The sequence below is a fragment of the Myxocyprinus asiaticus genome, chromosome 34, assembly GCF_019703515.2.
Source record: "Myxocyprinus asiaticus isolate MX2 ecotype Aquarium Trade chromosome 34, UBuf_Myxa_2, whole genome shotgun sequence".
In the NCBI taxonomy this organism is placed as follows: domain Eukaryota; kingdom Metazoa; phylum Chordata; class Actinopteri; order Cypriniformes; family Catostomidae; genus Myxocyprinus; species Myxocyprinus asiaticus.
Genome location: NC_059377.1, coordinates 25814389 through 25836210, shown reverse-complemented (window position 1 = coordinate 25836210; position 21822 = coordinate 25814389). Strand labels below are relative to the sequence as shown.

At 38.8% G+C, this 21822-nt stretch overlaps 2 protein-coding genes across 56 annotated transcripts in view; both read right to left on the bottom strand.

Moving 5' to 3' along the window:
* Positions 1-10445, bottom strand: part of LOC127425354 (nuclear transcription factor Y subunit gamma) — a 34414-nt gene extending 23969 nt beyond the window's left edge. Inside the window, exon 1 of one of the 6 annotated variants that reach the window (XM_051671273.1) lies at positions 10114-10445. The gene's annotated coding sequence lies outside the window, so the exon portion shown is untranslated. Of the gene's footprint in view, positions 1-5485; positions 5662-10113 lie in introns of those variants that run through there. The other 5 variants (XM_051671271.1, XM_051671269.1, XM_051671268.1 and 2 more) reach the window with 5 other exon arrangements.
* Positions 10446-11255: 810 nt separating this feature from the next.
* Positions 11256-21540, bottom strand: LOC127425345 (uncharacterized). Of its 50 annotated transcripts, none has more exons than XM_051671214.1 (16): positions 21034-21088; positions 20810-20869; positions 20559-20627; positions 17769-17793; positions 15733-15819; positions 15437-15585; positions 15225-15338; positions 15093-15135; positions 14210-14966; positions 13804-13867; positions 13604-13681; positions 13415-13516; positions 12846-13301; positions 12729-12806; positions 12068-12689; positions 11256-11847 (listed from the first exon to the last, which is right to left on the bottom strand). In XM_051671214.1, the coding sequence occupies exons 2-16, from the start codon at positions 20858-20860 to the stop codon at positions 11621-11623; spliced, it is 2922 nt and encodes a 973-aa protein (XP_051527174.1). In that variant the 5' UTR covers positions 20861-20869; positions 21034-21088; the 3' UTR covers positions 11256-11620. The 50 variants fall into 50 exon arrangements, with proteins under 50 accessions (XP_051527174.1, XP_051527185.1, XP_051527189.1 ...); XM_051671225.1 differs by having other exon boundaries at positions 12068-12611; XM_051671229.1 differs by having other exon boundaries at positions 12068-12572.
* Between the last annotated feature and the right edge of the window lie 282 nt (positions 21541-21822).

The window sequence follows — 21822 nt, the reverse complement described above, 5'->3', positions numbered from 1 at the left end:
ATGCAAAATATTTTTTTTTTTTTTTTTTTTTTTACTGATTTGGGGCTAAATATTACCAGGACATTTCCCTACCAGATTTCGTGAGAATCACCATCGTACTAGACAAAAGTGAAACGAACCATGTGAGAGATGCATCAAAATTATTGCTACGGGCATCGTATTGTGAGGTAGTTGGCGATACCCAGCCCTCGTTATGATCCTTTAATGTTTGGCATCCCTGACTTTATTTGTCTCCAAAACAGTCACACTAGATGGCATTACAGCAAAATGATACAAATCAATAAGTCATGTGACTCAGACTGCCAATAGGCTCTAGTCTAGACTCATTTCAGGCCTGATTGAGGCCGTCAACTGTCCATCAAATCCATCATGCATTTGCCCAATGGCGAGATGGAGAACTAAAATAAGAAAAACACTGGAGATCGTCAGTAATCTGCACTGCTTTCTCTGTGCAGCTGAGAAGCAGTGGCATCAGGTGTTGATCTTGTGACCATCTTCTGCAGTACATCTGCAAACTAAAGTGATACGCCAGCACCAGCTTGATAGATATGATAAATCAACGTCTCATGCAAGACCATTAAGAAAACTAGCTGGCTAATTACCAGGCGATAACAGCAGCAATTGCTGTCAGGGACCTGGGAAATTGTGAGGCAAATTAAATGAGATAACACTCCATTGAAGGAGACATAAATAGGTTAAATCAAGGCTCGGCTTGACCAGCTGCTTGTGAGTGGGAGCTATTTTTGACTCTTTTAAACAGGTCAAGACACACGATGGGAGGAGCAAGACCTCGGGCTTAGCATTGTAGGTAGCATCCTGGTTCTTTTGAAGTAAGATCAATGTTCTGTATTACATCAAAGCAAAACAAGCAAATAAAATGATACTATATATTAGCCTATCCACAGTTTTCCTGAGCAAACACTGGGTGGCGCCATGATGATTCTAATTGCCTGTTTTCCGTTTCTGGTCTCGAGACGCAATGTAAAACTAACCGAAACCAGTGATTTAGATGGAGAACAACAAAAATGTAAGGGTTATTTGGAGTACATTACATTTACATTACATTTATTCATTTGGCAGATGCTTTTATCCAAAGCGACTTACAAAAGAGGAAAACATAAGCGAATCATCTTAAGGAGACAGTGGTACGAAAAGTGCCATATTACAAAGTTTCACTAGCATCAGAATAGTAGTATTCAAAACAGATTAAAGTGCAACAATATTTTTTTATTTTTTTATTTTCTTATTTTTTTTGACTGGTTAAGTGCTCATGGAAAAGATGTGTTTTTAGCCATTTTTCGAAGACAGAAATCAAGTCAGCTTTGAGGATGGAGTTGGGAAGGTCATTCCACCAATGGGGTATGATGAACCCGAAAATCCGGGAAAATGTTTTGGTAAAAATGAATTTCACGCTCAACTTGTGCAATTATTGGCTGTCATAACTCAAAGCAGTTAATTATATCAACGTAATTAACCTCAGCCCATGGCTTCGTGTCATCTACATACTCATGTGAGGCACTGTAAAAATAGAAAATACGGTCATCTCGACTCTGTAAACTATCGGCACTATAGACTAAAGCCACATGTTTTTTGACACTTTCTACAAACTTAATACTTTACCCGCTAAGAATATATGCTGATGTGTGTGAAAACACTGGAGACCGGAAATTGAAAACAGGTGAACCATGGAACACTTCTGTGTTTAGGAAAAAGTTGGATGAGTTTTAAGGAGCTAGCTAGAGTAATTTACCTCCCTGATGAAAAAGGCATGTAGAAAAATAATGTAGGCTACTATACTAGTTAAACCATCACAATACAATCATGACGATACACCAAACATTAACTGCATGATCATAAGATATGATAAGGGACATGATCATAAGATAATTAACATTAGAGGTGTTATTAGCAATCTCAGTCATTTTTTTTTTGTTTTTACTTCTGCTTTTTTTTGGTAACTTCAAACACATTCCTGCTCTCCAAAACCCCACCCTCCAAAGACATGACAACCAACCCATGTCAGCCTAGGGCTGTCACACAGTTCGTTTACATGCGCAATGTTTTTTTTGTTTGGTTTTTTTTTACTTAAATGTTCCTTGTTCTAATAGTATTTTAACATTGACATTTGTAAATAAAAATCACTCAAATGCAAACAAATATTTAAATGGTCTCAGTTGTTTGGGAGTGAGAGTGAGGTTGGGGATTTAATGCTGAACACAATTCTGTTCCCTTAAATACGTGATGATACTGTATTATTAGGGACGGTTGGCAATTCTATTCGCACGCAAGTATGCGTACAATGCCATGGCCAACTGTGGTCGAATGCTGGAGTAAGCCAAGCTACAATTGCCTTATCTAGGTCTGTTAGTCCGGACTGGTGCGATTTTAGTCGGACTAAAGCATTCACATGACACTTTAAAAAGACTAATTATTGTTTTAGTCTGACTGAAATCAACTTTAAGAGTGCATTTAAACATATGGAAAGACAGTTTGATTTCTCTGGACAGCTATATCAGTAATAATAGTAGGGACATTTTGTGTGTAGTATTGCAAAATGTTTTGATTACAGCATATTTAACTTCAGACTTTTAAGTGGATACAAAAAGCAAAAGCGAAGCTGCACATATGATTCTCAGTTTACACAAGTCACGATTGTCCTTCAGTAAGTCAGAAAGCATTGGCGGTGTTGGATTTCTTCTGACCTGTTCGGTTGCCTCAACGGCAATAATCGCTGGTGCTCTGTGTCTCGGAAAGTCAATACCGCTAGTAGAGGCTGAATCAGCAAGCACATCTCTGCCAGCCTTTGCTTCCGCCATGCAGGAGGACTGCAGTACCTCAGCAAAAGGAATGTTCGACTATTTCAGAGTGATCGGGGACAAGCAGTTCATGATACTCAGGAACAATTCTCTTTTTATAAAAATGTTTGGTCTTCGTGGTTTGTTAAATTGATCCCAAGCAGCTCTTTTTACTTGCAGAGAAAAATCCCAGACATCAATCTCCAACTCATGTTGGAAAGATTGAAATCAGCTATGCTGATAAGAAAATACCTTGGTTTGAGCACAGATACTGCACTGTTGTGTCTGTCTCAAATGGTCTTTAGTTGGGTTGAGTGTTTAGCTTACTTGCAGATTTATTCTCTAAACTAGAATGATCCGAATTTTGAGGAACAACTTAAACCTCTTGGCCCAGTTGCAGGCAACCCCTTAAGAAAACCCTTAGCTACAAAATACTTCATATCTTGTTAATTTTTAAATGATCTGCAGACATTTAAATACAAACAGGTTTCCCTAATCCATAAGTGTGAATGCACTGTTCTAACTTAACTCATCTCAACATCCTGTAATACATCTCAATTTTCCTAATACATTCCTCTTCTTCAGCACACCTCCCATTCATGGTTTAGGAAAACCAAAACTGAATGCATAGCAAACAATGAATACATATAGGAAAGATTCGATCTTATCTGATACTGGATCATTCCAGGGGGGAGAAAACACTTTCAAGAACAGGGAAAGAATATAATGGAAAGAGAAAGAGGCGAGTGTTAAGAATGAGAGAATGGGAGTTTAGTTTACAGCTATTAATATTACCATTTGTATTAAAAGAAAATTTACAATGGAAAAACTGTTTTATTCCTTTAGTCTCTAACAACACAAACAAACCATATTCATAAAAACTACTAGGCCTAATTAAAACTATGCAAAAGCAACTGAGACACAAAACAACCAATTTTCCATAATCTTTCTTTCAAACTGAAAGGTCACCTTAAGTATATTTGTCAAGCTACATTCAGGACTTATTACCTTCCCAAACATTCACACAGAGAGGACAGCCGGTAAAAGAACCCCACAAAGCCCACTGCGGTTACTGGTTAATTATCGACTCAAACACAACAAAACGCAACCGAGCACCCAGCAATGAATTACAAATTAACCGGCAAATAACAGCGCTTGTTTTGCACGAAAGTTTGGAGCATTTAAAAACAGAGGGGGCAGACAACACTGAGATCTGCTACGCTGATCCGTGTCTAAGCTCACGGATCAATCATTCCAATGTTGCCCTTGGTTCGGCCTCACGTCAACTCCAGGAAGCCGTCCCTGAACTCTCAAGGTCATTCGACAGCAAGCACAGAGAGAGAGAATGAAAAACAGTATAGGGGGAGGGAGAAGGAGAAAGAGGGATATACTATTGCACAGAATACCAGAGAGAAAGTGGGGACTGGTTTTGCAACTTTAAATGCAGCAACTTGACGACCCTATAGTAATGCCTTCAGTACATGTAATGATGCCGTCCCCAATGTGATGGCGAATGGCCCACTCTTGTTTGTGCACCCACAAGAGATGCACTGTCAGACAGATTGAATGTGGGAGCCGCTCTCACATTCCTGTGACCTTCATCCAGCGATGGGCCGATTAGCAATGGCAAAGTAAGTCTGGGTCAGAAGAGAGAATGTGTAAAACTGTACAGGTCATTGTTGGCCAGGTGTGACATTGTATCATTGAACGTGTTTGTTTTTATTAACTTTTCATTGTTTACTGTGCCAATGGTGCAGTAAGAAGCTAAAATGATATTAAAATCTTGAGTAAACAACAAATCTCAATGAGATGCAGCAGTCAGGGCTCAAACTAGTAGTTATGTTTAGCTCTCCTGTCCCCAAAAGGACCTTAATACTGTCACCAATGGAAACTTTTGATTAAAGAATGGAAAAAGGGACTTTAATCCGACCAGATTCCGTAACAAGTCGCATAAGGACAGCAAACCATAAAAACATAAGGGGTCAGGTCTGTGTATAATGAAATTGCCCCACATAAAACCTCAATCCATCGCAGAAACGATATCTATACATTCCTCTGCTCTGCTTCACTGTCAGCTGAGTATAAACAAGCTGTGAAACTGGGCCTTGAAGGTGAAACAGGACTAGCAGTCCTTTGCAGCCAGGGCCATCTCTCTCTCTCTCTCTCTCTAAGCATCACACAACCTACACAACACAACAGATGCTGTAGCAGGTATATTCAACAGCACAGGACCTTTAAGAGGTCCAAAGTCAAAACAAGTTTGATATTGAGCTGCTATTTACAACTTGGGCGAATTAGAGGTCAACTGCGATCAAAGGCGGTCACCATCAAAAGTCATGTAGTTCAACAAGGAAAAGTTAAAATTAAGTACACAAGGCAAAGCAAATGTGCAATACAGCCAGTCCAGCTTGTCAATGTTTACATAATGTAAAACTGGTGCAAAAAGGAGGCAGGGACTGATTTAAGACTGGTTCTGGAGAGAAAACATGGAAACACAAAGGAAAACACTCAAATTTCAAGCAAGGGGAAAAGTAAAGGACAAAAAGAGGAGGAGAAAAGCACAGCAGAGGACTGAGGAAGCATCCCATTACTGCAGAATGAGAGAGAGAGAGAGAGAGAGAGAGAGAGAGAGAGAGAGAGAGAGAGAGAGAGAGATTTACAGTCTGATTACAATTGCAAGTCACACTTACCCCGTGCCCTTCATGCTGGAGAAGAGGAGGAGGACGTAACTAAAGTCTCCTTTTTGGACGCACAGAAAAAGTGTCTTTAGTCCACAGGCTCTGTCCCAGGAGGAGACAAAAGACTGTGTGGGACAGGCAATCTGCTGCTGTGTTCAAAGCCCTGAGCCGAGGAAAAGCAATCACCTACCGCCCCCCTTTTCAACCCCTCCCCCTTTCACTAGCCCATCTTCTTCAGCCACCCCCCTCCCCCCTTTCCTGAACACACAACCCCCTGCCATTCCTCCCATGTCCGAGTCTCCTGAAGCCGCCTGGAGTTGGCCTCTGCCTGGCAACCCTAGTGTTCGTCTTTCAGCTGACCCCTGCCTCAGTGCAAGTGACTGGAAAAACAGATGAGAAAGTGTGCGAGAGGTGGAGAGAAAGGGAATGACTAAAAGAAAAAACAAAAGAAAAAGAGTGAGAGAGCAAAGCAGAGCAGCAGAACAAGTCAGGACAAAAATCTCCTGACTGCTTTCCCTTTAACACTCGAATGTAATCAATCTAGATTGCTAAACGATACTCTCAGTCCGCCTATCCTTAAGATCCCACCCCCCTTGCTGGATTCCTCAAATAAGCCTGAGTCGGTCACTGACGCTATAGGCTGAGCCAGCCTTCCATAGGCGGCATCATTCCCTCCTCCCACCTTGCCCTCATCCACTCCACCCCCTTTCACAGGCACTCAACTTCCTGGTTTAGTTACCTTGAACAGCAGGATAGGGGTCAGGGAATAAAAAAACAAAAGAGAAAAAGATAAACAGACAAAAGAGGAAGAAAGTTGCACAAAGGACGGAAGGATGATGAAGGATTTGTTAGCAAGCCTCGGAAATCTGTCCCCTGTGGATCGTCTTCTCTACTGTGGCTGGACGGAGCTGGACTGAACAACTGACTTCTCAAACAACTGGCCCTTGCTTATTTACAATGTCAAACTGAATGTCTCTAAAGCCCACCCCTCGGAGGAGCAGAGTGGTTGATTGTGCAGTGATGCAAATAAGCTCATGATCAATGATTGGCCCAGTGCAATCTCAAAGAGGATGCCGCATGCTGTAGCCGTATGATTTAAAGTGGAAAGTCACACAGGTCAGATTTGTAGTCTCATTTGAGTGCAGAGACATGCATGCAGTACAGCACATTCAACCTGAGCAGAACATCAGTCATGTGACTCGTGTCCTAAATAAATATATTGTTTATCTGAAGAGGTAATGAACAGGAAGAACAAAGACTATCTCATCTGACTAAAAATTATGCAAGTTATGCAATTATTATGATGCATTTATGATTATTTATTTGTTTACTTTTCAGTTACTTCTAGAAGAATAAATCTTGCAGATGTTTTGCATTCTATAGGACACCATTTGATTCTGATTGGGCTCCTTGTTTCCAGAAACTGACACAAAAACATTTCATCACATGCACTGATGCAATTTCCTGAAGACAAAACTGCCTGCAAGGAATGTTCCGGTTTAAATATAGGCTAAGTTAAGCTTAATCGACAGCATCTGCGGCATAATGTTGAGTACCACAAAATAGGACTGCACAATAATTCTAAGTAAAGCGCGATTATCAAACCACAAGGGCTGCGATTTAAATAAATAGTCTGCACACGCTGTTCTCTGTAGCGCATTACACATCCTCAAAGCATGTGCGCAGCTCATACGCCGAGCGCATTATATTTATTAGGGCAGGGTATGGCCTGGCACCTCATGTTATGGTACGTATTGCAATACACGTCACTATTCGATATATTGAGATACATCACGATATCTTAATTTGATTTGATTACGAATCAGTTCCAATTTTAATTCCAATTCATTTGGGCATATTTCAGTTATATACTGATGTCTGATGAAGAGCTTGTAGCTTGAAATATCACGTTTATGTCTCTTGGTGAGCTCATTAAAACGATTTGGAAGTAACAGTGTGCCAACTTTGTTGTGTTTACATGATATGAATACACAAAAAGTTTAATATAAATATCGATACATGGATCTAAAGTATCGATACAATATCATGAGGATAATGTACAGCCCTAATATTTACAGTGCTCTAGATTCACTAATTGCACATCTGCATAATTCCAAATATTCTTGGCAGCTAAAAGTTACTATCCAAATTTAAATTTACCCCATAACACTGGGTTTTGTGCACAGAAGAGTGAATGAGTGCATTTCCCAGCAGTAAAAGGTCAATGCCAACTTAACGACAAACAAATATTTTCCTTTAAAGTTCCGCCAAAATAAAAAAGCTTCTGCCAAAATAAAGGCTTAAGGGTTTAACCAGACTGCACAGCTATGATGCATGCAAGTGTATATTAGTACATGAAATTAGCACATAAATATTATGGTTTTCATAATAATAATAATATAAAAAAATATATTTCCATAATAATATCTTAATAGTAACGTATTATTGGGTTCCAAATAATAATAGCCTAATGAAAAGTGGGCTGAGGCCCCATCAAAAAGTGGACAAAAACAGGTAGGCCTACACAGTGAACCGATACAACGTAAAGAGGTGATGTGAATCCGTTTTAACCCCCTCTATGTTTTACTGTATTTTAAGAGGACTGAAGTGTGAAAATCATTTCTTGAACCCTTCCTTTCTATTGGCAGTAGAGCATGTTTGCCCATGACTTAATTTTGGTCAAAAGGAAAAACAAACTTTTTTTGTTTTGTTTATAATCATATTGTAGTTCAAATCACAACTGCAATATTTTTCAGAAATTTGCAATTAGATTTTTTTGTCCAAATCATTCAGCCCTAGTACAAAATTATCTCAACACACGCATGTGTGTGTGTGTGTGTGTGTGTGTGTGTGTGTGTGTGTGTGTGTGTGTGTGTGTGTATATATAACTAAATCTTGGTTACAGTAAGCAGGCACTTACAGTAGAAGTAAATGGGGTCAGTCCATAAACATAACACATAATGTTTGCGTCAAATGGCTATACATTTGAAAGTATATATTTTATTGTTTATGGACTGGCCCCATTCACATTGTTATTTTTTTTATTTATTGATTTTTTTTTTAAGAATTAGACAGGTCTATTTTATATAATTTTTGCAGTAATCATCATTATGCCACAACTGATGTCACCTTGGCGTAACTTTTATTGAACCTGGAACATTCCTTAAACACCTATTACAAATACAGAAAATATATGGACAATGTTTTTGGTCAAAGCCAGGGGCAGCAGAAATTTTACATGATGATTTTTAATATCGAAGTGGGCCAGAATCTTCACTGGTTTGTTAAACTGAAATAATTTCAATATAGAGGTGTATCGACAAGAAGGGAGGAAGAAACTGATCAAAATTAGGGTTTAAACCTCATACTGTAGAGGTCAAGATGAAAACCAATGCACCAACTCTAACTGCATTACAATCCTTCCTATAATTCTTTTGTTTTCAAAAGACATTTAGAAGGCAGATAACTTATTTACAGCAACATAACTTAAATATTATGGCAAAAGCTGCCTTTGCTTTTCTTGTAAAGTCAAGGTCAATCATAAATGGTTTTGCTGCCAATGTTACCTTGACAATCTGCACTGTTAAGACTGATTAAATCACATGAAATGTACAGAATGAGTTCAAACGCCATGAACTGACCTCCATTTAACCTGCTCCATTATAGCTATGTCCATACTGTTTACTTACAGCCTTTGTTTACAATCAAAATTGTGGCATGTTTTATGTACATTTTCTTTCAGTAGGAGAAACTGGAAAGATAGACTATGATGGTACCAAACAAATTAATTAAACTTCACCAAGAGTAAAACATATTCACTGACATCGTCCTTTCTTATACCCTGCTAAATCATTCTACACAATACTTTCCTTCAAACGATTTAAGTAATTTTAATTAATGAAGTAAACAAAGCATTTAGAGTCTACTAGGAGACGTGCTAACTGAGATCACACATTCCGTTTATGTCTTTGAAACTTTAATATTTTAGTAGAAACCAGAAGTAACCTATTATTTTCATGGAGGGACTCATTGACCCCTCCAAACATCTGCAGCCAGTAAGATTATAGACAGATAAGGACATAAAAAAACGCGTAAATGAACAGAGCCAGTGTTCGCTACGTTAGCAGGCCGCATTTGACTGTTATTCCTATCAAATTAGGAGATGTGAAAAAACGATTGCTTTGGAAGACTTATGAGCAAATGCTAGCTAAAATATTTGTAAAGCAGTGTAAAGACAGTCTAACCAATAAAGACTACGTTTTAGTATGTCCTTCAGACCAATCAAACCTCGGACCAGATTCCACCAATCAAGGTTTCTAAGGGCTCTGATAGTTAGGAAACCGCCACCATTTGGGCTCAAAATTAACCCTTAAGCCAATAGAAGTCTTTTATGCAAGAGAGCCAAAATGGTGACCAATGTCCAACAGTTTCCCGACCGCCTCCATTCCCTTTCACTAGCCACCAATAAGCGCTTCAGAGAGCGAGGAGGGAAATGGCGCCTATGTTCATCCTCCAAAACAATCGTCCATTGGATGAAAACTTTTATTGGACCACGAGCTCAAACTGACAGCCACTTCATCGAAACTCAGTAGTAGATAACAGGCAAATAGTATCGAGGCAGTGTTTAAATGTATACTTACTTTACGTGATGAAATCGTAGTGTAGTCCGGTTCGACGTAATATTTAATTTATTTCAGGCTGTTACAAGAAACCAAGATGGCCGCCGATTTGTCTGTTTTTCAAACCGGAAGAAGTGTTACGTTAACGGTGACGTTCTTATAAATTAGCGCCAATGTAAAACGAAAGTCCTTCAGTTCAGCGAAAGGTTAAACCATCATTTGGATGCCTTTGTTACGATTATAACTGCTTTACCTGCTGGCAATCTGTCTGCCATCACAAAAATAATGTAAGCTACCTCTGTTTTTCCAAGACAAACAAACTTTTTGAAAGGTATCAAACTTTTAAGGAAAAGTGTACTATATATTTCCACGTATTTGAGAAAAAAGCCCTTATTGCAAATATGACTATTTCTGATGTAAAATAAATAAATAAATCATCCATAACATATAAGTATTATAGTGTTTTTAATGGCTTTTCAACAATATTTAATTAAATTAGCAATCAATTATAAAAACAATTGATGGAAAAAGTAACAATGGGAAATGTAACGTAAACATAACAACAGAAAATATCTTTAAAATATTAAAGAACTGCCTTTGTCAAAGATAAACTGCAATTAGTGAATTGTATAAAATTACAACATACAAAACGCGTTAACTTGACGCTTATGAAAACATCCTTGGCCTAAGAATAATCAGAATTTCCAGTTAAATCTCTACCTTCATAATATATAGATTAACTTGGTTTTAATGTGTTCACACAAACTATGTCAATATTGGATTTTTTTTTTTTTTAGGATAAAACAGACACAGTTCTAATTTAAGATGGTTTTGAACTAGGAGTTTGAAACCAACATACTAAACCATTGCTAGACAAAACCAGCATTTATCCAGCTAGACCTGACTCAAAACCTTTGAGTTACTGGATAACCCTTATGACAACTTAAGTCCCTATACTATAGAGCATAAACAGTACAACTAAACTACACTAAAAGATAAACTTTAGGGAACGTACAATTTTAGAGGGGCTTTGAGAGAGGAATAATAATAATAAGATACAAATGTATACAAGAAGAAACAAGCCACAGCAATGTAATGCTGTAATTGTATATTCCACCAATCAATACATATTTCGACAATCATTCTATAAAGAAAGGTCAAGATTGGGTTGCATGGTTTATTTTTCTTTCCACCACTGGTCTTTTAATAAAACCAGCTGAACAAAACAGTACAATTTCACAACATGAGAATCATTGCAAAAAAACAAAACCAAGTATCCTTCAAATATTAGGATAACAATATTAACTACCTAATTACTGAAAATAACGCTCCATTTATTGACTATTTTGTCTAAAATGACTTAAAAGGATATCAACTGCAAACACAGTCCCCTAATGTAATTTTAAATTGAGTGTCGCTATGCAGCATCATGGTTAAATCAACTCCCAAAATTCAGTGCAGAACCTCATCTGGTAGCTATGTTAAACTATAACCATGTCAGATTATACAGTAACAAATAAGCTTCATTTTATCTACGGGCCACAAGCTCCAGAAGAGTTGAGGCAATCTTGTCAAGACTGGTGGAGTGTGTCATTTCCGGAGGTGGTGAGGATGATGGTTGGAATGGGTCATAGAGTTCATCACCAGGTTGACGGTCATTCTGATGTGACCTCTGTTGTCCTCTTCCAGCAAACATCCTTGTATCATCAAGTAGAGAAGTTGGTTTGTAAAGCATGGGAGGCTTGCCAAAGCTCTCTAAAAAAGATAATCATAAAGAATTATGAAAATAATGAGGTATAGAGATCTTAAAAGGAGTGTAAAGGTTTTTGTGTATTGTAATTTTTAGAGACACTGGAATACTTTCAAAAATGTAATCAGGTCTAATTGTCTTCTGCTACTCTAGAAGACTAGATTGCCTTTTACCATGTGGAGCATTCAATAAATGTTAAACATTGAATGTTTATAACTTAGTTACCTTGAAAACCACTCTCTATGTCTTCACGGCCTGAGTTTTCAAAGCGCTCTGACGAATGCCTTCTCTGATGATCCCATTTTCTTTCAGAATCCACATTTACAAAGCCCCTGAAATCATCATCATAATATCTTGTCTCATGAATACTTCTGGGACCTTCTAGGCTATCTTTTGTAGCTCTTGAATATTCTTCATAATGTCCTGCCTCTTCTCCAAGATCCGCCTCATAACCTCTCCGCTCTGGAAAATCTCTTGGGTTCTCTTGTAACCTTGTCTTTTGAAGTCCTCTGGGATCATCTGCGAATTGCCTTACTTCTTGAAAATCACTTGGATAACTGTCAAATCGTCTTGCCTCTCTGTAATCTCTGGAGTCATTTTCATAACGTCTGCTCTCTCTAGGACTTCTTGGGTCATCCTTGTATCGCTTGACCTCTCCAAACGCTCTAGGGTCATCCTCATATCGCTTGACCTCTCCAAACGCTCTAGGTTCATCCTCATATCGCTTGACCTCTCCAAACGCTCGAGGGTCATCCTCATATCGTTTGACCTCTCCAAACGCTCGAGGGTCATCCTCAGATTGCTTGACCTCTACAAATGGTCTAGGGTCATCCTCATATCGCTTGACCTCTCCAAACGCTCTAGGGACATCCTCATATCGCTTGACCTCTCCAAACGCTCTAGGGTCATCCTCATATCGCTTGACCTCTCCAAACGCTCTAGGGTCATCCTCATATCGCTTGACCTCTCCAAACGCTCTAGAGTCATCCTCGTATCGCTTGACCTCTCCAAACGCTCTAGGGTCATCCTCGTATCGTTTGACCTCTCCAAACGCTCTAGGGTCATCCTCATATCGTTTGACCTCTCCAAACGCTCTAGGGTCATCCTCATATCGTTTGACCTCTCCAAACGCTCTAGGGTCATCCTCATATCGTTTGACCTCTCCAAACGCTCTAGGGTCATCCTCATATCGCTTGACCTCTCCAAACGCTCTAGGGTCATCCTCATATCGCTTGACCTCTCCAAACGCTCTAGGATCATCCTCATATCGTCTGATCTCTCCAACTGCTCTAGGGTCTTCCTCATATTTTCTGGATTCTTGGACACTTCTTGGATCGTCTTCATATCGTCTGACCTCTTGAAAACCTCTATTTTCTAAATACATGCCATCTGGATCATCCCTTAAGTCCTTATCATGTGCATCTCTGCGTTGTTCACTGGCAAATTGTGAAGTATGGCCCTTAAGATGAAGGAAAAAATCATTTTTTTTTTTAATCAACATTTTTTTGAATTTAAATTTGAATAATTCTTTACAGATAATGCTGGTTTTGTGGGTGCCAACTACGAGCTTACCCCAGTTTTTGCAGTTTTATTTGCTTGGAACTCTTTTAAAACTGTGCACAGCTTTTCTTTGAGAAATTTGGCTTCGCCCAGATTTTCAATTTGGATGTCACTCTGTAATTGAACAGTAGTATGTTAGAAGGAAAAGTCATCTATCAGGGAAACTTTTCACTCCTCATTTGTAAAAAATTGTGCACTCACAAGTACATCCAGAACATTTTCAGGATGTGGATAAACACGAGAAGCATTTCTAGATTCCATAACTGGGTTATTAAACAGCTGTAAAGACAGGAACAAGAAGACCAGTGGTTCAGGTATGTCATTGCAATACTTATTGAAAACAAATGTGAATTTTAAAGGCTGGCAAAAAATAAAAAAAAGATTTGGCCTTGTAGTTTTACCGGGGACTTTGCTTGATTAGGTGCTCCTCTTTGCTTCTCTTTGTGGATAAATTCTTGTGAATGTCTGAAATGATAATTATTTTTTAGCTTTTTTTTTTTTAAATAAATAAATAAATAGTGAGTAAATGAAAAATTATAGACCCAATGCAAATCTCTAAAATACACATCAAATTTTATATAATTCTTACAGTAAAATATGTTTTGGTTCGTTGGGAATTATGTAGTTGATTCTTTTAAAGTACCACTTGCAATTCAGGTCTTCTGTTTATGAAATACAATAACCAATGTTGTAATAAACAAAAAAGGTACAGATATGGAAGCAAGGTTCATGAAAATTCACCTAAAGATAGTACCTAATTATCAAACTTCTATTGACTAATCAACAATGTTTATGTCATCACACCACCTCATGTGTGCAAGTGCTATTTCCTCCGCTGTTGCATCAGAGAACCTGCTTTTCTTTTTCTTCTTGGCTGGTACCGGTTCATGGGAATATGCTCTTGGAATATCTCTGGGATCAAGCCTTTGAGGGTAACCTTGCATCTCATTAGATTCTTCCCACATCCTTCTTGTAAATTCTCTGACATTCTCCCTTCTCTCCTCATCATGAAAGCTTCTGCTATACTTTGACATAACCTCCATGCCTGATCCTCTTTCCTCATAAGCGGCATACATCCTACCCTCCATTTGCTGTTCCAGATATTCTGTTTCTCCATGGTGTTGAGCTGCACTGTGGATTCTAATGTCTCTGTCATTGAATATGTTTCTTGGAACATCTTCTTGATAAATGTTCTCTTGAACATCATAGTCTCTAGACTTGAGGCTGTATCCTCTTGAATACTGCCCTTTGCCCAGATTTGCTTCCTCATAGTCTTCTCGAGAATGAGACATGCTTCTACCACCCTGATCTACATGGTGCCTGGCATGTTCTTCTCTTTCAGAATAGTCATCTCCTTGAAAGAATCTTCCTTGAATGTTAGTTTCTTTGTATGGTCTTTGATGTCTGTTTTCACTTGGATGAGGTCTACCATATTGGACATCCTTTTCCCCAGTATAACAGGGACGGCCATGTTCATCCAAGTATGACTGTTTATGAATATCTTTAACAAAAGTTGATTTTGTACGAGGGTTTCTTCCACGAACAGTGGACTTTAAATCATTTCCTGTTCCATAGGCAAAAGTGACAAAGTTACAAGTGGTTTACAATTTCACAAAAAATTATACTCTGTACTACGAATAAAAATTACTCTATGAAATGTCAATAAATTATTTTTAGGTCAAATCCTCACCTTTTCCAACATTTCTGGGTTTCTTCTGTGGTTTTTCAAGTGGCTGAAATAAAATTACAACTGAATATTAATTTATATTTAAATTTATTGTATGCAAGTTTAAACTTCATAAATTCAATAACATTATAATACCACTGGTGTTCCCCATCCCTCCTGCTTTTCAACCACTTTAGCTTGGAATCTGGCAACAAGACCTGGCTGTTGTGTGGTGTTGCGCCATGTCACCAAGTCTGGCCTTTTCTGCTCCTACCAAGGAGGATATCATATGACCTCTTTCACTCAGAACAAGAGACAAATCAAAGTAAGATGAGGGTAAATCAATTGTGGAAAGAAACCCCCCTTACCAGGTATTTTTGCCGGTGCTTGCGTCCAATAACATGGCCAACAGCGTTATGCAGGTCCATCTCTATGTTACACACTCGGCACTTGTACTTTAGACCAGGTTTGCCATCGTCATTAACAAGATCTGGAATCTGTTCCAGGGAACCAAGACCTGAACAAAGAAAGTAGATATACCTTGGTTACAAGAGTGAGAGGTTTATTCAGTTAAATACCTAGGCTATCAATTATGTCTTGATTTGTGAATTTTTAAAAGGCTATTTTGGTCAGGATGACTTTAATGAAAATGAAGCTATCTTACCAATGATGGGTTCATCAAGTTTCAGGTATTCCAAATACTGTTTGATGTCTGTCCATTCTGGCAGTGGAGGTGGCTTTGGAATCTTTCCTACAAGGACAACACAAGCTCATAAAACAATCATTTCTAATAGTTGTGAAAAACTTACATTTGATCTAAAAATTTTTGTTTGCGATTTAACTCCATGCCACCGTCCATGGCTATTTTCATGGCAAAACCTAGTTAAAATGTCATAAAAATGTAAAGTGATTATAAAATTACTTAAGGGTTTTAAAATCTACTTTTGATAAAAACTCAAAATGAATCCGGTCCGACTTAGTTAAACAGCGGAAACCAAATAAAAAAAAATCTTAAAGGAATTAAAATGACCACAATCAGTGGACAGTGGACTCTGGCATGAGGCAATACAAATTTGTAACACAAATTGTCTGAAATCAGACTAAATGCAATAGCATACAATGGTGTATGCCCATGCATCATGATAAGACTGTCTTGTCACAGATGTTCCCAGTCTCAAATTTTGGAATGATGTGGAAACATTTCCAATATGTCCCATCCATGTATGGCTCCATCTGTGCATCTCAAAGCTCAGTGGTAAAGGTGATATTTGCAAAAGAATGCAAAAGCTTTGGGCAACATCCTTCCCATCTTTTACGCCACTGACATCAAGATCCAGAAACATCACAGGAAGAGTCTGCTGAAAGCATCTTTATGGAGAGCTAGATACATGGTTTGCTTAAGTGATGAGCTGGTACACAGTTGTACTAACCTTGATTAAACCACTTTGTATATGGATACCCTCTAGGATTAAGAGTCATAGGCTTAGTAGAGAATACGGCAAAATAGTATCCTCAGGAATGTGAACAGTCCAAAAGATCAATATTGAACAGGGCTTTGTAATATGCTGCAGAAATTCACACTTAAGCATCTGTCACACCTAAACTTTGATACACATAATGTGTATGCCATACTTGCTTGAGGTGTCCTCTCTAGACAATGCCTGCTTTTGTAATCACCAACTTGCAAGTGGACTTGCAAGAACTGAAATCTGAAAGTATCTGACATGTATCATGCTTGGAACGAAGTTGCAAATATTCATCCCATATTGCAAATTTACGGAAAAATGTGGGGAAAAATAAATACTTGAAGGCAGGATAATATGAGAATCCAGAATTCTTTGTTCACATTCAGCGTCCTGCTTCTCAATGTACTGACCCAAAGCTGAAATTTCAGCCAAGAGCCAAATACATAATTTGGTCCTTAAATCTGTACAGATTCAATTGTTGAATAACAAACAAAAAAAGTTATTCTCGTTCTAGAGAGGAATATACATTGATGGCTCCAGTATGTTCAGGAAAACCCACTGATATATTGCTCATCCTTTACTGGCCAATGTGATTCCAACAGGATTCTACTTTCTTCTTTGCGTTCAAATACAAGAATGACTCCAAACGAAACAAATTGTTTTTGCCTTCATATTACTTTGAGGACAAAAACAGTTCTCATGAGGATTCCTATTGACTGTGCTTAAATCTGTAATTTTGACAGCTGAATTGTGTCCTTTGTCCATATTTTTCAATGGCAGATGTTGTTCTTCTCTATGGAAACCCAACTGAACTCCTGAAAGGACGTCCGCCAGTTTGCATACTTACAAACTCCTTGAGAAATTGGTTGGATTTCCTGATGGGTTACTGAATTGTGCTTCTAAATTGCACATTTAATGTCAATATAACCTTAAACAACAACTGAAAAGAAATACACTTCATTTTGGGACATTTAGTACAAGCTTAGTGCACTCAAAGTAACTCTTAACACATTTTTATTTAGTTCTACTGCACAACATTAATACTTGTTCAAAAACTCTTAATTATCACTTTAAGAATTTTAAAATTTTGCATTTTTCAGTTGCAATCATTGGAATAAGCAATGTTTTGGAGATAAATCGTGAAATATTTCTGTTTAAATCCAATAGAACCAGAGATAGTGAGGAGGCTAGACATAAGAAGTATTTCTAAAAGTTTTGATTTATTACTACTTACCCTGCGCAGCAAGGGTCTTTTCTTTCTTTGAAGAGATAAGGACAAACAATGGAGGAAAAACAGGCACAGGTGATTATACGTTTTACTTTTATGAGCACTTCATAGAAGTTACTTGCAATACTGAAATAAAGTAAACAGAGAGGTTAATAACGACAAGCATCTATTAGCAAAAAAAAAGTGTTGGGATGGTAGTTGGTCCCCAACCCCAGTAGGGGAGACCCTCTATCATCAATTAATCAAAGCACTTTATCACAGGCACAGGGTGATCCGTGGGACTGTCCCTGTATTAACTATACTGTCCATCACTCTGGGTATATGCTAAATGACAGATAAAAGTATGGCCACAGTAAAGGAAGCAACATGTGGAGAAAAGGAATCCAGACTTTGTTTCTGTCTTTCACAGAATGAATACAAGATGTTGAGTTTCACTTGTTAATGAGGTGAAATAAGATGAACATGGAGGAATTTCATAGAAGTTTAAAGGTAACATGCCATGAGAATGTAGGAGCAAGCATCAACACTGCCATCTGTATTGTGAGAGGAAGAAGAGGAGATCTGAATGAAGAACAGTCCAACATGGTTTTCAATACATGTTGGAAAAAGAAAAAACGCATAAAGTTTGGTGCCACGGACTGCCCACTTAAAAAGGACAGGGCCACCTAACTTACACGACTAACACAACCAACAACCACAGTTACATTTGTGGGTGGGTAAATCTGAAATTAACGTGTGAGGAGGAGGAGGGCGGGGCCATTTCATTTATGCATTAAAAGTTTATGTTGATTGTCCAGCCGGTTCCCGCCTCCTCCTTGCCCGTCCTTAACCTGTTACATTGGTGCCGAAACCCGGGAAGGAGGAGGGATGTGCTGTCGCGGAGTCCTCGCCTCTGCTGTCCGCCAGGGGACGGAGGAGTCACTGCCGGCCGCCAGGAGTCAGAGGAACCGCTGCCATCCGCCAGGAAGGGGAAGAGCCGTTCTGTCCCCCAGGGGTCGGAGGACTCGCTGCCGTCCGCCCGGAGAGGAGCGTCTGTCATCCGCCAGAGGGCGGAGGAGTTGCTGAGGACCAGGCGACGGCATGTCCGGGGACCGGCGAGCCAGTTTTCTCTCTCTCTCTCTGTTGCTCCGCCTCATCTCTCCCAGGGCTCCAGAAAGGTGGGGAAGACCTGCCGACAGGCACGGCCGGAAGGGCAACACCCCCCTCCAGGAAGGGAGGGGAGTACGCCATGCCGGGGGTTTCCCTGGCCTGAGTCGTGTGAAGAGGAGGAGGGTGGGGCAGGGCCATGAGGACACAAGACTAGCCCTGAATCGAGCTAATCAGCCGGGAGGGGGATAAGGACGAGCCGGAAGCGCCAGTTCGAGAGAGAGCCACATGCGGCCGCGCTGTGTGCTTATGTTTAAGTTCATTTATGCATTAAAAATTTATGTTGATTGTTCAGTTGGTTCCCACCTCCTCCTTGCCCATCCTTTACTTGTTACATAACGAACCCACAATAGAACACCGTACAACCAAGTGGTAAATCATCCATATTATGGCACAGCAGACTTCGTCAACACCACAAAAGAAATGAATGCATAAAGACTTGAAGGGTAGAATTGCCATTTGTCAAAAAGTAACAAATATTACAGAAACAACTATGAAAACAAATGGAATACACAATTGTGCTTGAGGATCTCTCATTTACTTGCTACTAACTGCGTTAAACAAACCTCTTGAAAACCTTTCAAAGATTCAATGCGATGAACCTCAGAAACTTCGCTTGAATAGTTCTTCCTTGCTGCAACCAAGTAACTTTACAACAAAACTATTAGATTTCTGGAGAGCAGACAAAAATCTATGCACCTTGACTCCAACCAATCAGATTGTAGCTGGCGGATTTCGCCAACTCTTGCCATTTTAGTGAACAGATGGTCACTATAATGGGCACATCATATTTTTACACACCCAACAGAGGTGCTGGGGGCTGTAAATGATAAAGTACAGCAACATACTTTGGTACATATGCCAACTATTTTGAGACTACACAGACAAGTAAATAAATCTGTACAATGCAAAGAGGACTTGGATTTAGTGTAGACTTGAATCTTAAAACCCTCAAGAATACTAAGAATTAATAGATGTTCCAAGCAGCTGCCATCTGGTCAGGAGACTGATGATCCATGCAAATAAAGTCCTATTTGAAATGAAAAGATAAACCTAGAAACTGAACACTGCTTTATTTGGTATAAAGCAAGAAAAGCATCAGTCAGGACTTGCATTTGGTTCTCAAAAAACGTACTTCATAAATAAATGAAGATAAAGACAATGGCACGCTGGAATGTTGTCAGATAGACTCCAAAGCATTAGATGTCCACACAACACATCTTGCTGCAATATGCTTCAATTGCAGACTGAATTGTTTATGAAACTGGTAAAGCACATCAGCCATAACAGGCCATATATATAACTTTTACACAGTATCGAAGACAGAGAAAAAGAACAGTCAACATTTTGTTTTCTGGTTGATCCCTCAAGAGCCCTTAGGTTGCATGGAGCGGAAAAGTGACTAAAACAACGTTAGCAAGTAATAAAGGAGTAATGATACATGGTCAAGGCATCTTCATAGCATTCAGGATTTTAAATAGGATTTACTCTGTGAGCTCACTTTGATTGAATTTTCAATACGTACATTAGACATCAGATCTACAGAGTTTCTTTGATTAATATATGTGACTGATTACATTATATTTCTGAGATACATATTTATAAAACGACCAACTCTCCACACACAACACTTGATATTTCACTCCTTACCTTTAAATGTAGTGACGAGGTCAGGTGAAGTTTGTACAGCGTATCACCCCTTATTCTTTTGTCACAGACCTGAGAAGTAAAATGTAACAACATTGTTTATCCATTCTAAATTTGATTTCCAAGGGCAGTCACGTACAATTACAGCAATGCCTCTAAATGTAGCCTAGTTATAATACAAAAACAAATCTAGCCAATAAATGTACGCATCACAAACTATTTTGTGCACACAAACCAAAACATGACGAATTTACCGTGCAGTCAAAGAAAGTGTCGTCGTCGTACACCGTCAGTAAATCGGCCATCTCTTCAACCTAAAAATTAATCGACAACGTTGTTGTTTTTTGGATGTTATTTGCATTACATGTTCTTGGTCAAGTCATACAAGATCAACAGTTCAGAAAAATGTGAATTAAACAAATGCATAACACTGTTTCGTTTTGATCTATTGAGTAAATCATATTTACGACAAACGTACTGTAATGCCTCGTACACAACAATGGACGACTTGCGCTGAGCCTCATGACGTACTTCCGCTTTGAAATAGTGCGGCCCGCTAGTTTCCGGTTTAATGTGTTTACATGCGCCGTAGTTGCCTATTTTCCGAAACGCCACTTAAAATGGGTGTTCGAAAGAGTATTTTAAAGTACAGATATTTTCAGAGATAGGAGTATAAATATTCTGAACATTACCGTGTACAGCTTCTTCAAAATTCAGTGGAAGAACAGTTTGCAGAGCTTTAATTCAGCCCGAGCCGATCTGAGAAAGCAATGGCTGGCATATACTCTAATCCAAGCGCATTTCACCGTTTCTCCTCACGGAAGTCTGTAGCAGGCATTTAACCACAGATCAGCTCGAAACGCAAATGACAAGGGTTGCCACCCGTCCCGTAAAATACGCGATTTGTACCGTATTCAAGCTGATCAGATGGCGTCACGGTGAAATCGTTCCAGATCGCCAATTTAACATTAAAATAAGTTGGAAAATTTGCTTACGGTGGGTAAGGGACCGTCTGAAAAGTCCACAAATTGTGCTAAAACGTGCTAATACTGTGGAGGGTGTGGTAAGGGACCGTCTGAAAAGTCCACAAATGATGGGAAAACTAGAGATCAAACAATGTATGAATACAATCATAAAGACAAGTACAGGTGAAGGAAAAAAATAAAAATAAGTAAAAATTTAAAAATATGTATAAACCATCCAATACATCCCATGTATACAAAAATAAGATAAAGAAGACAAATAATCAATATATATATATATATAT

Excerpts from the sequence above, each read along its gene's own strand:
- LOC127425345 (XM_051671205.1), bottom strand. The coding sequence starts at position 20,860 with ATGGCCGATTTACTGACGGTGTACGACGACGACACTTTCTTTGACTGC. Across the intron at positions 13,868-14,209 it reads ATAGCACTTGCACACATGAG|ACATTCACAAGAATTTATCC; the intron begins GTGGTGTGATGA and ends TTATCATTTCAG. Across the intron at positions 13,302-13,414 it reads ATAAAACTGCAAAAACTGGG|GGCCATACTTCACAATTTGC; the intron begins GTAAGCTCGTAG and ends CTTCATCTTAAG.